Genomic DNA, 12,910 nt, shown 5'->3' on the forward strand with positions numbered 1-12,910 from the left:
TAGCTGTTATTAGCTATTATGTCTATTATTAGTTTTTTTTTATCGAATAATTCACCGAACAATGTCGTTCGCTCCGGTTATTTCTATATACGGATAAATCCTATTCCATTTGACTTACTGTCACTATAATCCTTTTTCCTTGTCAAAAGGCCTGCGACGCAATCAATCAAACTATCATGGACGCAGAATTAAAAATGTGACGTCACAATCTTGCATCAGGCACGGGCAGTGTGTACGGAACCATGAAAATGACCTCATTTACGTAGCTCTTGACTAATGCAATCTACTGAAACCGCTATTCATTTGACCCTAAATGTTTCCGCAACCCATTAATGTGTAATTAATCAGATCTAAAAAAATTTGAATACGAAATTAAATACAACATTGCCACATCGAGCGACGATCGAGTCACAAATTTGGCAGCAGAGCAGCCAGAGCTTTCCCAGATGTCATAAAAGTTCGTCTGCTGGCTTTAATCACGCCGAAATGAAGCTGCCAATCAAAATCAGTGAGGCTGCCAAAAACCAAGCTTTACGTGTTGATGTATAAAAGTTTCGACATTGAATTTCATTCGAGAACACACATGGTTCGACATTGTCCGATAATAGTGAGCAATTGGAAATAACTCCGCCAACGTAAAGTTTTCTTTTATTTCTTCGATTTGCGAATAGTGTCTATGTCCTTATTTGTCCTTATTCTCTACATGTGGTACAAAACAGTCAAGTCAAGCAAATGTTTCAAACAGCCCAGGATTATCAGATTACATTAATGCAGAGAGTGAATTTGTTCCGACTTCATTGAATATTCAATCTCTCCATGTTGAAAAGGGAGCGAGTGCTTGAAGAACGTTTTTCTGTTGTTAACTTATCTACCAGTCCAAAGTTACCCACCACTTAGTTCAAATCCAATAACACAAAGTCTAAGCTGTTCAAGTATAGTGTGACTCTGTGACGGATGAAGTACTCTGCCACCTCCAGTATACATGGGTCATGGGAGTCGAAGCAGTGGATCACAGTTCAACATCTGGTAAATATCTCTGTATAATTAAAATACTAGCTAGTGAACGTGTACAAGCGTGTCTTTGATCATTTAAATTGCTAGCTATTCCGGTAAGAGGGCGGGACAGGAACTATTGAGGAAATTGGAGCTTCTTTTCGTTACTCTCCGAACAGGCGTTGGAATGATAATTAATTCAAGCATTTTGCCACGAGAAGATTATTTGTCACGCATTTAAAATTAGAAAAAAAAAGCAAAGATTGAGCTAACCAGAATGTATTTGCCAATGTCATGCAGAAGATGCTTTATTTTCAGCTATTGATCAAATATTTTAAACGGTATTATAATTTCCTTTTTTTCAGTCGTTTGTCGTAGCCGAAATTCGTGACGATTGCGTTCATTTTCGTTCGTTCTGCGTGCTACGGCCGGGGATGAAACCGCAAGTGTTTGCAGTTTCATCGGTTTCTCTCCAAGCACCGGTGTATCTCTTCAGGTAACAGTAACCGCCAGCGTGAGTAAAGTGGGTGCATTGAGCGTTGGCGATGCAGATGCCACCGCATTGCTCGCCAGAGCTGGGCTTGTTGTCGATGACATTGCCAACAAAATGGCAATTGTAGTCCCAGCGAGACAAACCGTTGTCGCCTACCTGCCAGAATCGAGCGGACACGGTGGTCATAGACACGGCAGCCATGAGCAGGAAAATTGACAAGACATTCATCCTATCAAAGGTTCAAAACATATAATGTTTTACTGTACAGCAAACAAACTAAAAGCCGTTTAAAAAAAATGAACTTACATTTTATTTTGCAGACTGTAGGAAAGAGATGGAACACACAGATCAACTGATGTTTCTTGGTTTGAATCTCGAGTCGAAGTGGATCCTTTTATACGGAGGTGACTGCATCAGATATTGGACCTTGAGTGCGAATAGCTTCTGGATAGCACGTCGACACTAGAAATGTTTGACCTTTTATTTGGCTAGGACGACTGGTTTGGATAAGTTTTTCCCAGGGTTCAACAATTCAAACAGGTCAAAGCAATACAACAGAAAGTCGATCCGTAAACCGAGGTGAACGGTCAAGGCGGGTCAAAGCATTAAAAAATAGTTTCTATTTTGATTTGAAGAAAAAAAGGTTTTCGAACCCGACGAGTCATTTGTGTATGTCTAGTCACCAGAGATACGATCAGAAAACAACAAAAGGTTATATAATAGGTAGGCGTACAGTATATATATACTGGATAAGGTGGGGATGTCACCTCTTTTCCTCCGAGCTGTGGGTTGTTGGGAATTACCCAGGGCAAACGCAAATAGTTTCCAACATTTGAAAAATAGGAAAGAAAATGTAAACGATTCTTTTGAAAAGGTTTTTTTTTTTCTTTTTTTTTAAATGATTCGACGAAAAGGAGCCATGATATTTTTCCTTTTCTTTCTTATCGTTTGTAAATTGCCAAAGTGAATAAGGCCTAATGGAATAACACGGTATCTTTTTTATTTATTATTTAGATGGTCTCGCTCCGAGTCGCTCCAAGTGTCGCGTCTAGATTACAGACATGGAGCACAGCCGGAGTAAATTTATTACCCTCTCCCCGGCATACAAAAGTCTCCGCAATTCCGCTTTTTCTACTCACACGACCGCAGGAATCCCCACGGCGCTGGCACGTCTATTCCGTCCACAATAAGTTCAGATTTAATCAATTCTTTCAAGTGTTTTGTTTGAATGGTGTGAAAAAAACAACTGTCACTCGTATTATATTGACAGCCGAATTGCTGTGGTTCGAAATGGAATGACAGATGACATTATTTAAGTGGCCATGTTCCGTCTTTATCTTTCATTCCGTTGGGGACTCTCAGTTTTGAACTGCCAGACACAATGTTTTATAACTGAAAAAAGCAAGTATTCCTATTCCCGGTCTACATGGAAATCAATATGAATCACATTATATCATTAGGGAACGAAATACGTATCATTTCTGAAGAAACTGCCAGCCAGAAGAAAGTCGACGTTGGTAAAAGTGCTGGATCGTCAACAGGCATATCCCAGTTTTTCCTACTTGTTCTAGGTTACATATTACATAGCTAGAAGAATGCTCTTTCTCGCTATTCTTTAAGTTACTTAAGAGGCAAAATATAAATCAGTTTTTTTTTGTGTCTTTTAGCTTTTGCAAAATTCAGTCCAGTGACATCCTGCAATGGATCTTGTATTCAGCAAAATTTTCTCGTTAACCAAACACCACCTTATCTTCCGTTTTCTCAAGGGGCCGCAAGGGGCATATGTCAATACATAATCAACAGCAGAACCGGACGAAACTTGGATTTTCGGGCCATCAAGAAGAATGACACTGTTATGACTGTTATTCAGGTGGGCAAAGTCGATTTTAATTCAATGCTCGCGTGGATTCGCGTCTGGACTAACCGTGTGTGTAGTTTTAATGTTTTAACATTTTCGTGTTTTAAAATGAATGGACTCTTGTTATTATTAGGTGAAAAATGCAATATGTCGATATTTAAAATGGTTGTTTTTGTCTTGATTCACTTGCCATTTTTCTTAGCAACTAATATTTATTGAATTTTTTCTATAGGAACTTCAATTTCAAGACCCTCGTAAGCACATTCACACCCTCGTCGGGGTTTGGATCACCGCCAAAAACTGTCGACTTGGTATAGGCATGGCACATACTTACCAGCGTACCATCATAAACACCGAGCCAACTTCTTTGCTCCAAAACAAAACGGCTTGAACTTTCCAATAGCCTCAAATTTCTTGTAAGTGGTCATATGAATTCAAACGATTAGTTGACGAACCCAAAATGTCTTACACTCTATTTCTACGCCAAGGCATTCAAAATCTTAATTGTTAATCGATCAAATAAATTTCCATTTGTTAAATTATTGAAGATCGATATTTGTTTTTCTGTTTAAAAAGGTGAAAACCCCTTTTCACTAACAGAAGAAATTATTAGCCATTTATACTAAAACGTCATTTCAAACCCGGAGAATTTCACTTTGCTTCAGCCAAAATTCTTCTCACTTTCCATTTATTATTTTTACTTCACTACAAGCATACCTGACTGCTTCATTTCTCATTTATTACTATAGGCATAGGATTTCAAAGTTGGATGACTCGGATGATGTTGCGCTGTAAAGCAATCCATCCGTTCAATCGTTCGTTAGGTTCGTTATTGCAAAGGAATCCATCGGCTGCCACTAGGTGGCTAAAACTGTGTTCACCAGATGGCGGAATACTGAATTACCATTCTGACGGTTGACGGATGACACTATGACTGTATGACAGACGAATTATCCGCCATTGCTCGGAGAGTCCGAGACGCTGAGCAAAAATGTGCTGCAAGTTGCTACATCAATGGTGTTCCACGACATTTTCACAATGAAAAATGATAAGGTAATTCTTGTTTTGCATTACTTAAGGTTACTGATGAGAGTAAAATATTGATGTGTCAAATTATAGGTAATCTATCCTATAATTTCAACTTGGCTAAATCATCTTATCACATGTCCTGAAACTGCTGTCGATTTTGCTGGAATGTAATTTCTGGCTTTTGAAATTGTGTAAAGTATGGCTTCTAACTTTTTTGAATGAGAATGGAAAATAAAATCAGGAATTCAATTAAAATTTAAAACTATTGCTAATCTTTTTCAGCATGTAACATTAGAATAATCATGGATGCCAAGGATTTCGGCAGTGATTCAGATCCCTATGATACTACTAGAATGGCTGACACCCCTGAGAGTAGGAAAACTGCCAGTGAATCCCTATGAAGTATAAACTCCAGTTACTGTAAAGCAGAATAAACAAAATTGGTGACATAATGGTGTGATTTGTTGGTGAACAAGATGCATCCCCAAAAAGTATACCAATAGGTAAAACCGTAAAAGTATAAATAGTTGTGTTCCTTAAAATTCGTAAATAACTTGTTATTTTACTTTTGTATTTCAGAAAGTTATTGTAGAAAGAAAGGAGGTTGGTGCAATAGCCCCAGGTGAAACCAAGAAAAAGCTCAAAACTGTTGTGTTCCTATCTGTCATTTCTACAGTTAAGTTCTCAGAAGTAAGTGGCAACAATAAAGTCCCTCAAACTGTAACAATTTTCTTAATAAGTTTAATGAGTGGGTTGCATTAACCATTTTTAATTCATCCCAAGGAAGTGTGTAAGCTTATTCTTTACATAAAGCATCCAGAAGTTTACCAACATTTGGGCATGTTACCACGGGGAGGATTTCTTCACGGTTCACCAGGCTGCGGTAAAACGTTATTGGCTATGCTATCACCGGTGTAAGCCTATATTTTGTTTTTGTACCATACTTCGCGTTAATAATCTAATAGCAATCTGTTTTTCTCTTCTCCTCATAGGTTAACTGTATCCTTATACCTTATTTTATATCTTCTATCTAGATGGAGGCATTATAATTGGTTACTTGGAATAATTTGGTTATTTTAGAAAATCGATGACAATCAGGAGTTCTAAGGGGAAAAAAAGGGGGCTCCTTCACAAAATTAGGATTCATTAAATTGGGTAATGGTAATGATTTGGGAAATTCGGTTAGTTTAAAAAAAAATTAAAATAGGGGGAGGGGTTCATGGCAAAGCTGCTCTTTTTTTTACATAGAAAACTGTCAGTCACTTGACCATCTTTGAAATCGTCGAGCAAGAGGCCTAGTCGCCCAGCCCTGTTTGCATATGTTTTATTCTGACGTGGTTCCAAATCTTTGTAGGGTGATTGCTCTACAGTAATTTCCGCCGACTCCTACACAAAATCTCCCGTTATTTTATTGTTTCTCACCTTCAAATAACTGCTAAATAGCTTTTGGCCTTTTGCATTATCTAGATGGACGAGTCCTTAGACTTGACTACCATACTATACATGAACTATCAAAGGTAATAAGGTTATTGAACCTGCAGTAAGAGCAGGCTAAACTATGCGTATTCTTTGTTTAGAATTTACTTAAGTTAAACATTAAATTCTTTATTTAGGCATTTGACAACTACTTGCTGATTCTAAATAAGAAAGCTTTTATGAAAAGATCTTCATCTTGTAAAAAGTTGTAAATTACTTTTTATCAAACAGAACAGAAATTCCCTTCATTCTTCATGAAGTGATCTTTGGTCATCTTCTTGATTATTTTTTTTTCTAGTTTAATCTAAATTTGTTTTGCTTTGTAAATTTATTGTTGTTGTTTTTTTTCTTTTTTACATTTGTTCATTAATGTTCTTTTGTTTTGTATTTGTAGGTCTCCATGGTCATGTTTATGGTGTGCAGTGGTTTTGCAGTCATTTTCCAGTTGAGAGATGTGCTGAAATGGAGATTGTGCAGACTTGTAGTTCAACATCATACTTCAATGTGTCACTTGCTTATTTTGGTGTCCATGCAGTATATGCAGTGTTGAACAGTTGGGTAAAATAGTCAATATTCTGTCGGGTTTATTTTATCGACTGCGTTTGTCGATATGTCGTCTCTTGCTACAGACGTTGAGGTAATGCATGATGTATACAGTCTTATTCAATTAGTATGACTTTTAGTTAAAATATCCCTTCCACCCTTCTCATTTCAGTTCAGTCGTTTGCTGCCGTTCCATTCCATAGACTTGATCCATTGGTGAAACTGAGGTTGCTGAAATTCAAGACTCGTCAATAAATTATGTAGATAAATTACAAGTGCATATCTGGGCTCCCTTCTTCAGTGGCCCCGTTTCCACCACTAAAACCACTAACCAACGCCCGCCGGTGGTCACTCACTCGCTGCGACAACCAGGAGGAAGGGAGATGTTTGGTCGAACGGGGACTTGCAAGGCGCATGATTCGATGAAATCTGTTGGAGGGTCATGAGTCTAAGCCGGAAGCCTACTATGACCCACTGCTCTCATAATAACTGCTCCTCAGCTCTCTTCGCTCTTTTTCCGGTTTCTCTTAACCATGGCCGGGTAATCTCCCTGGTCGAGTCAGTCGGGCAGTGTCTCCCCCTGCTTGACTGGCAGTAGTTTGACTCGGACGGTCTATTTAATAAATAATAATTGGCAGATTTTTCTGATGTTCTTTTTGTTTTTTGTTCGATTATTTTTTATGAAGCCTTCGATGTAAAAGATTTAATGTTCAAAAGTAAATTTGATGAGAAACGGAATCGAACAATTTCAAAATGACGTCATAATCAGTCGAATCAAATTTAGGCCGTAACAAAGGGGATAACCAGTCGTCACCACTCCAGACACAATTTTTTCTCGAATTTTTTGCTTAGAAATTAATGAAAATAATCGCGCAAGTTGTTTATTATTTAAAAATAATTGTTTACTTCATTTGTTTCAGTAACTCTCGAATTAATCATTTCATGATTGCTAATCCTGAAATGCAAAAAGTTGAAAAAGCGGAAGCGTGAACGAATTTTTTCTAAAGTCCCGCAATAAATGGTGAAGTAAAAAAATAATCTAACGTCCATGAGAATAATTCACATGAGAAGTGTTAATAGTTCAAACGAATTAAATTTAGCTGTTGCGCACCGCCGTCCGACATTCTACACCTCGATGACTCCTGTGAAGTGATCACAAAGTCACCATGTTATATTGTGGGTCGATTATTTCATGATTATACGTGTGGCATCCAAACTTTCAGAGCAAGTTCCAAAGAATTTCTTTCATGTTTGGGATGTACGTAACGCACGCATTACATACATTGAAAATGTATGATTTTAAGACACCTCTGCATCATTAATGTCTGTGGGCGGACTGAGCGAACAAAAAGCTGCGAATTTCACCTAGGCTATTTCATATCATACTGAAATTGATTTGATTTTTTTTTTTAATAATGTTGTATACTTATACTTCTTGTTAGAATTGAATTTGAATTTAGATCATTTTCCCTTTAGTTTATGAGACTCTGCTACTTCCCCTACTCATACAGTCAGACTTTTAGACGAATAAAAAAATAGATTTTTTTTTAATTAAAAAAAAATATCCCTTGTTTTATTTTATCGCTAGTTTATTTTATTATTTTACATTAGGATGATTGAATAAGAGTTCAATAACGATGTTCGACATAAAAGGAATACACACCAATTTATAGAAAAAGTGGTTGAATTACTAATCTCTGTGGTTTCTCTATGATCTCGATGAGTCTGCGACAATAGATGGCGAAAACCAAAGTCGTAACTCGTAACCCCATAACCGGTATCTAATCTGTGTTTTACCTATTACGAGTGCAACAAAAAGATGCTTATTTGACCCGATAATAATATATTTTTATTTTCTATAAAATATTTCAAAGTTCTCAAAATTCATTTGAGCATAAAATAAAGTTGTTGAAGTATACTTTGAAATTATTAGAAATTACTTGCTGAAATATTCAAAATAATTTTTAATAGATGCTTAACGGGTCTACTAGTCTTCCGGGAAGTTTGGTATACAACCCACGTCTTCAGAGTTCAGTTTGTGTAGAATCGTCTGTTCTATCTATATAGAGCACGTAGTATTAGTGGCTATTTGTGTTCTATTTTTAATTTATTTCTTTTAAATAATTTCGACGCGTTACAATTTTATCGAAGAAATGTCAGGTCTTAGACAACATCCGCTTGTTTCCAAAGCTGAAGAAGTCGCCTATGAGGTAATTATCATGATCTCGATCTTTCAACCCATAGCAGTGACGTGTACAACCTTGTTCTATCGAACTAAATGGTTTATTGTTTTTTCTCCCGTCTTATCTTGAACATGTGATGGAATCGACAACAGGTGCTTAGACGGACCAAAACAATTTTGCCCACTTTGGCCAGGTTGTGTCTGATTTCCACTTTCCTCGAAGATGGAATTCGTATGTACTTGCAATGGAATGAACAGAGGGAATACATGGACATCTCCTGGGGATGTGGCAAGTTTTTAGCCACAATGTTTGTAATCATCAACTTGTTTGTACAGCTTAGTGGTTGTTTCATGGTTCTGCTACGTTGGAAAGTTGACATTGCCTGCGCCCTACTTTTTGGAATTGTCTGCATGCAGGTATTTTGAATTCAATTTATTACTGTGAAAATTATTCTAACTTGTTTCTGTAGACTGTAGCATACAGCATACTATGGGATCTTCAATTTTTGTTCCGAAATCTGGCTTTGATTGGAGCTCTCTTGCTTGTCCTTGCTGAAAGTAGGCAGGAGGGAAATTCTTCTTTTGCTGGTGTTCCCACTCTGGGTGATAACAAACCAAAGAGCTATCTCCAGCTCACTGGCAGAATCTTGTTGGTCTTCATGTTTGCCACTCTTCTCCTAATGGAGTTTTCATTCATGCAGGTAAAAGTGTTTGAAATGATTTTGTTAGTCTTTGCAATCATCCTTATTAATCTTTACAGATCCTTCTAAATGTTGTTGGCTCTGTTTTCATGTTGTTTGTTACTGTTGGATACAAGACAAAGTTGTCTGCATTGATCTTGGTTGTGTGGCTTACAACCAGTAACTTCTACTTGAACTGCTGGTGGACTATCCCTGGTTGCAAGGCCATGTGCGACTTCTTAAAATACAATTTCTTCCAGGTAACAAACATTTTTACGATTTCAAAGTATTGTATTGCTGATCTTATTTTTCTACAGACTCTTTCAGTCATCGGCGGATTGATGATGGTCGTTTCGTTAGGACCAGGCGGCGTCTCTATGGACGAGCACAAGAAAAATTGGTAGGGGATTCTTCATTGCTCATTGGAAATCAAGGATACAGCCATCAACATCAAGCAATCACAGGGCAAGGGGGAGTCGTTTTTATCTTTGAGACTTTGTATACACTATTAAAAATCCGACCTCCGATCTCTTTGAATGTTTTTTAATTAATTTGATGTCTGTAATCGGTTTAAAGCTCAACAAGGCAATTAAAATGTGTGTTTGAATTTCCAGTTTATTTACTCTTTTCAACTGTTAGAAATGCGCTTGAGATGTTGTAAGCAATAATCCCAGACAATTATTGTCGAGCAACGTTTATTTTATAGATTCCTTTTTTTTTAACGGGAATGCAAATTCAATCGATTATTCGTACCACATGTAAAGGTACCGTGGTTTTGCTTTATGTGTGCTTGTTAATCAGTTTGAACTTTGAATTCGTATTTGTTTTTTTAAGCGGTTATAATCAAAACTCATTACTAGATGTCGCCGGTGTCGCCCTTGTTGTTCTTACGTCGTGAAACGAGGCGAAATTGGCGAAACAAATTGTTGCTAATTTATTCTTATATAATATTTCTGTGATCTGTGATTTAAAATACCCAAATTGAACTTCGTATCTTATGTAGGTTTATATCTTGACCTAGTTTCCTTATTTTTATACTGTACTAACTTATTTCTTCAAATTCTAGATGCATACTGTCAGTCATTCCAACAAGTTGACTTAGCGCTCAGTCAATTTCCATCCATTAATGAACATGAGCATGAACATGATCATAATTGACATCATGCTGTCAAAAACCTTAAACTCATGTTTGAAGCACACATATAGTGGAATACAAATGTGCCGAGACAAGGTATTTCCCCATTACTTTTACCAGACTGTTACAATTAAGATTTTCATATAACATAGGTATTCTTGCTCATGAACCATAGGATCTTTGTTGGATCTCTCAATTTTGCTGGCGAGAACTGCAACAGCATGTTTGTTGTTGTGGCTGTTTTTACTTCTGTTTAGAGGCAACCTAGCTAAGAGCTCCCATTTGATAAAGGTAAGCATCAATATCACCTATCACCACGCTATTGCAATCCTTCATAACACTTTCTTTAGCATCAGGAAATTTATCCCACCCGAGGAGTAATGCAGTTGGTTGCTGTAATTCCATCATTACGGTTCTTCATCATGAACATTTCAGTGTGCTTCTTAGAAAAGGTAAAGATTGATATGCTTTTTAATTTTTATATTTTCATTAATGTAACCATTTTTTTTTACAGAGCACGCAAGATCCCCACTGACATCCTTGAGCCAATGCTGGATTTTGCCCATGAGAGAAGAGGGACTTCCACCAACGTTCTGCTCCATCCTTATCTTCAAGACTCATCCAGCTTCACTGTTTCAGTGCTTCTTATGCTGCTAGTCCTGCTACACAACTTTTCTTGCTTCACTGGCGAGTTGGATCACTTCAGTTGCTGGACACGTACTGCATGCAGTCACTCACCACGGGATTATGGCCAGGTACCGGACAATTGACTTTTCGTATTTTCGTAGATTATTTACTAGTAATCTATTTGCGTTAAACTCTCTTTCTGTGTAATAATTCCAAAATCAGGCTTTTCTTGCGCGCAAAAGAAGTGTTACTTAGACTTAGAAGCGTTTCTTTTTTCTAACGCTAGATGGCTTTTCGATAATTTTCAGCTGTCAAAACAGTCAGTTTTAGTTACTTTGCAAATCTCTTTAAACATTTATTGGCAGCTATTGTGTGGAAATTTTCAGCGATAACTGACGATAACTATTCCCCCAACAAAGCTCACTTGTTAGATTTTTAATAATGTGTTTTTTTTTTTTCTACTTCCGGTTTTCTCATTTCAGTCAGTAGTTCAGTAAATACATTTGAGGTACAAAAGAACCACTTATTCGTGATCCTCGTCAAATTTGTGGTAAAGTTCATGTTATTTTTTGTACGTATTCGTACTTCCGGTTTTGAGAACCAAAATTGGATTTCGTTTAAATCACACCTAATCGACCCCAAATTTCATGAGGATCACGAATAAGTGGTTTAATTTGATGACAGCTCAATGGTTAAGGCGCTGTGGTTACTTCTGGTATACTTCCGGAAAATTTTCTTAAGACTAGCAAGTGAGCTTTGTTATGTGTACAGTTCTCATTATTGTTAGCTATATTTTAAGCAATTTAAAGCTCGCCTTTCAAGTTTTGAGCAAAAAAAACCAGATCAATGTACTTATATGTATTATGCTACTATTATGTAACTTTTATTGTCATGTCACTTAATAAGAATTGTTTTCTCTTTCTTTAGGTAATGAAGAGGAAACGTCGAGAAGATGCGACACTAAAACGTCGCTGGTATCTCCAAAATGTCAGCGTGGATCATCATTTGTTGTTGGTAATATGTTTGTGTTAGTTAACCCGTTGGCTGCCACGCCTTTGTTCTCCCCTAGCTCCTTAGCACGGGCCGCGCTGTTCGGTCTCGTGGTTTACATGCCGCGGGGTCGGACAGTCGCACCAGCCCCAGATTTGCCGCAAGGCCCCGTTAGGCAGTGCACCATAGGGACTTCCCCCTTGTCGATACGGTGACGGATTCTAGAGGCGTGCATTCCATCTTCTCCTGTCACCGTGTCAGCCCTGCCAGCCAGTACTTTGGTCATGGATCCTTCAGACGTGGCGCGTAGAGTAGTAGAGAGCAACCTACGGGTTGTATGGCGTGGCAGCCAACGGGTTAACTTAAGTGTATGTGTGTATGTATGTATGTATTTATGTATGTATGTGACTGTAAAATGTGGTGGAATTGTGGGTGGAGGTGGGATAATAAAGCAATTCCTTTTCAATGTGTTTGTTCATTGTGTCTTTAATAATTTATAACAAAAGGTTTAACAGGTATATCAATATATTATTACAAGTTTGAAGTTCTACATTTACGCAAGTGATTAATCATTTATCTTGACTTTTAAATTTCTAAGAACCAAACAAAATATCTGTCATGATACCTTTGATAAGCCAAGTTAGATAAAAATACAAGATTAAAACTAGAGTAAACATTGAACAGTACGTCTCTTTCGTACCTTAAGAATATGCACTATTCCAACAAATCAGAACACTAGCGCTGTTGAAAGGCTTGAAGGTGTTAAGAAGTCGTGCAAGATGATGATTCGCATTCAAAAATTTATTTTCTCAGTCAAAGATCAACAATCAAATCCCAGTGACCAAACCAAAACTAAACTGACTATGTGACCAACAAATCTAAACACAACCTAATAAAACTTCCT

At 37.3% G+C, this 12,910-nt stretch overlaps 2 protein-coding genes and 2 long non-coding RNA genes across 4 annotated transcripts in view; 3 read left to right on the forward strand and 1 right to left on the reverse strand.

The window, feature by feature from the left end:
- The window catches only part of LOC124204831, a 92,501-nt gene that overhangs the window by 33,370 nt on the left and 46,221 nt on the right, over window positions 1–12,910 (forward strand). The window lies entirely within an intron of this gene.
- Window positions 1,257–1,900, reverse strand: LOC124204841. Its single transcript, XR_006879140.1, has 2 exons — window positions 1,793–1,900; window positions 1,257–1,715 (listed from the first exon to the last, which is right to left on the reverse strand). It is a non-coding gene; the product is annotated as an uncharacterized LOC124204841 (long non-coding RNA).
- Window positions 8,387–9,861, forward strand: LOC124204836 (surfeit locus protein 4 homolog). Its single transcript, XM_046602057.1, has 5 exons — window positions 8,387–8,602; window positions 8,728–8,991; window positions 9,045–9,275; window positions 9,335–9,514; window positions 9,572–9,861. The coding sequence occupies exons 1-5, from the start codon at window positions 8,546–8,548 to the stop codon at window positions 9,656–9,658; spliced, it is 819 nt and encodes a 272-aa protein (XP_046458013.1). The 5' UTR covers window positions 8,387–8,545; the 3' UTR covers window positions 9,659–9,861.
- LOC124204842 lies at window positions 10,567–11,124 on the forward strand. Its single transcript, XR_006879141.1, has 3 exons — window positions 10,567–10,680; window positions 10,740–10,841; window positions 10,904–11,124. It is a non-coding gene; the product is annotated as an uncharacterized LOC124204842 (long non-coding RNA).

This window comes from Daphnia pulex, chromosome 10, assembly GCF_021134715.1.
Source record: "Daphnia pulex isolate KAP4 chromosome 10, ASM2113471v1".
NCBI classification, from domain to species: domain Eukaryota; kingdom Metazoa; phylum Arthropoda; class Branchiopoda; order Diplostraca; family Daphniidae; genus Daphnia; species Daphnia pulex.

Excerpts from the sequence above, each read along its gene's own strand:
- LOC124204836 (XM_046602057.1), top strand. The coding sequence starts at position 8,546 with ATGTCAGGTCTTAGACAACATCCGCTTGTTTCCAAAGCTGAAGAAGTC. Across the intron at positions 8,603-8,727 it reads CTGAAGAAGTCGCCTATGAG|GTGCTTAGACGGACCAAAAC; the intron begins GTAATTATCATG and ends AATCGACAACAG. Across the intron at positions 9,276-9,334 it reads TGGAGTTTTCATTCATGCAG|ATCCTTCTAAATGTTGTTGG; the intron begins GTAAAAGTGTTT and ends TAATCTTTACAG.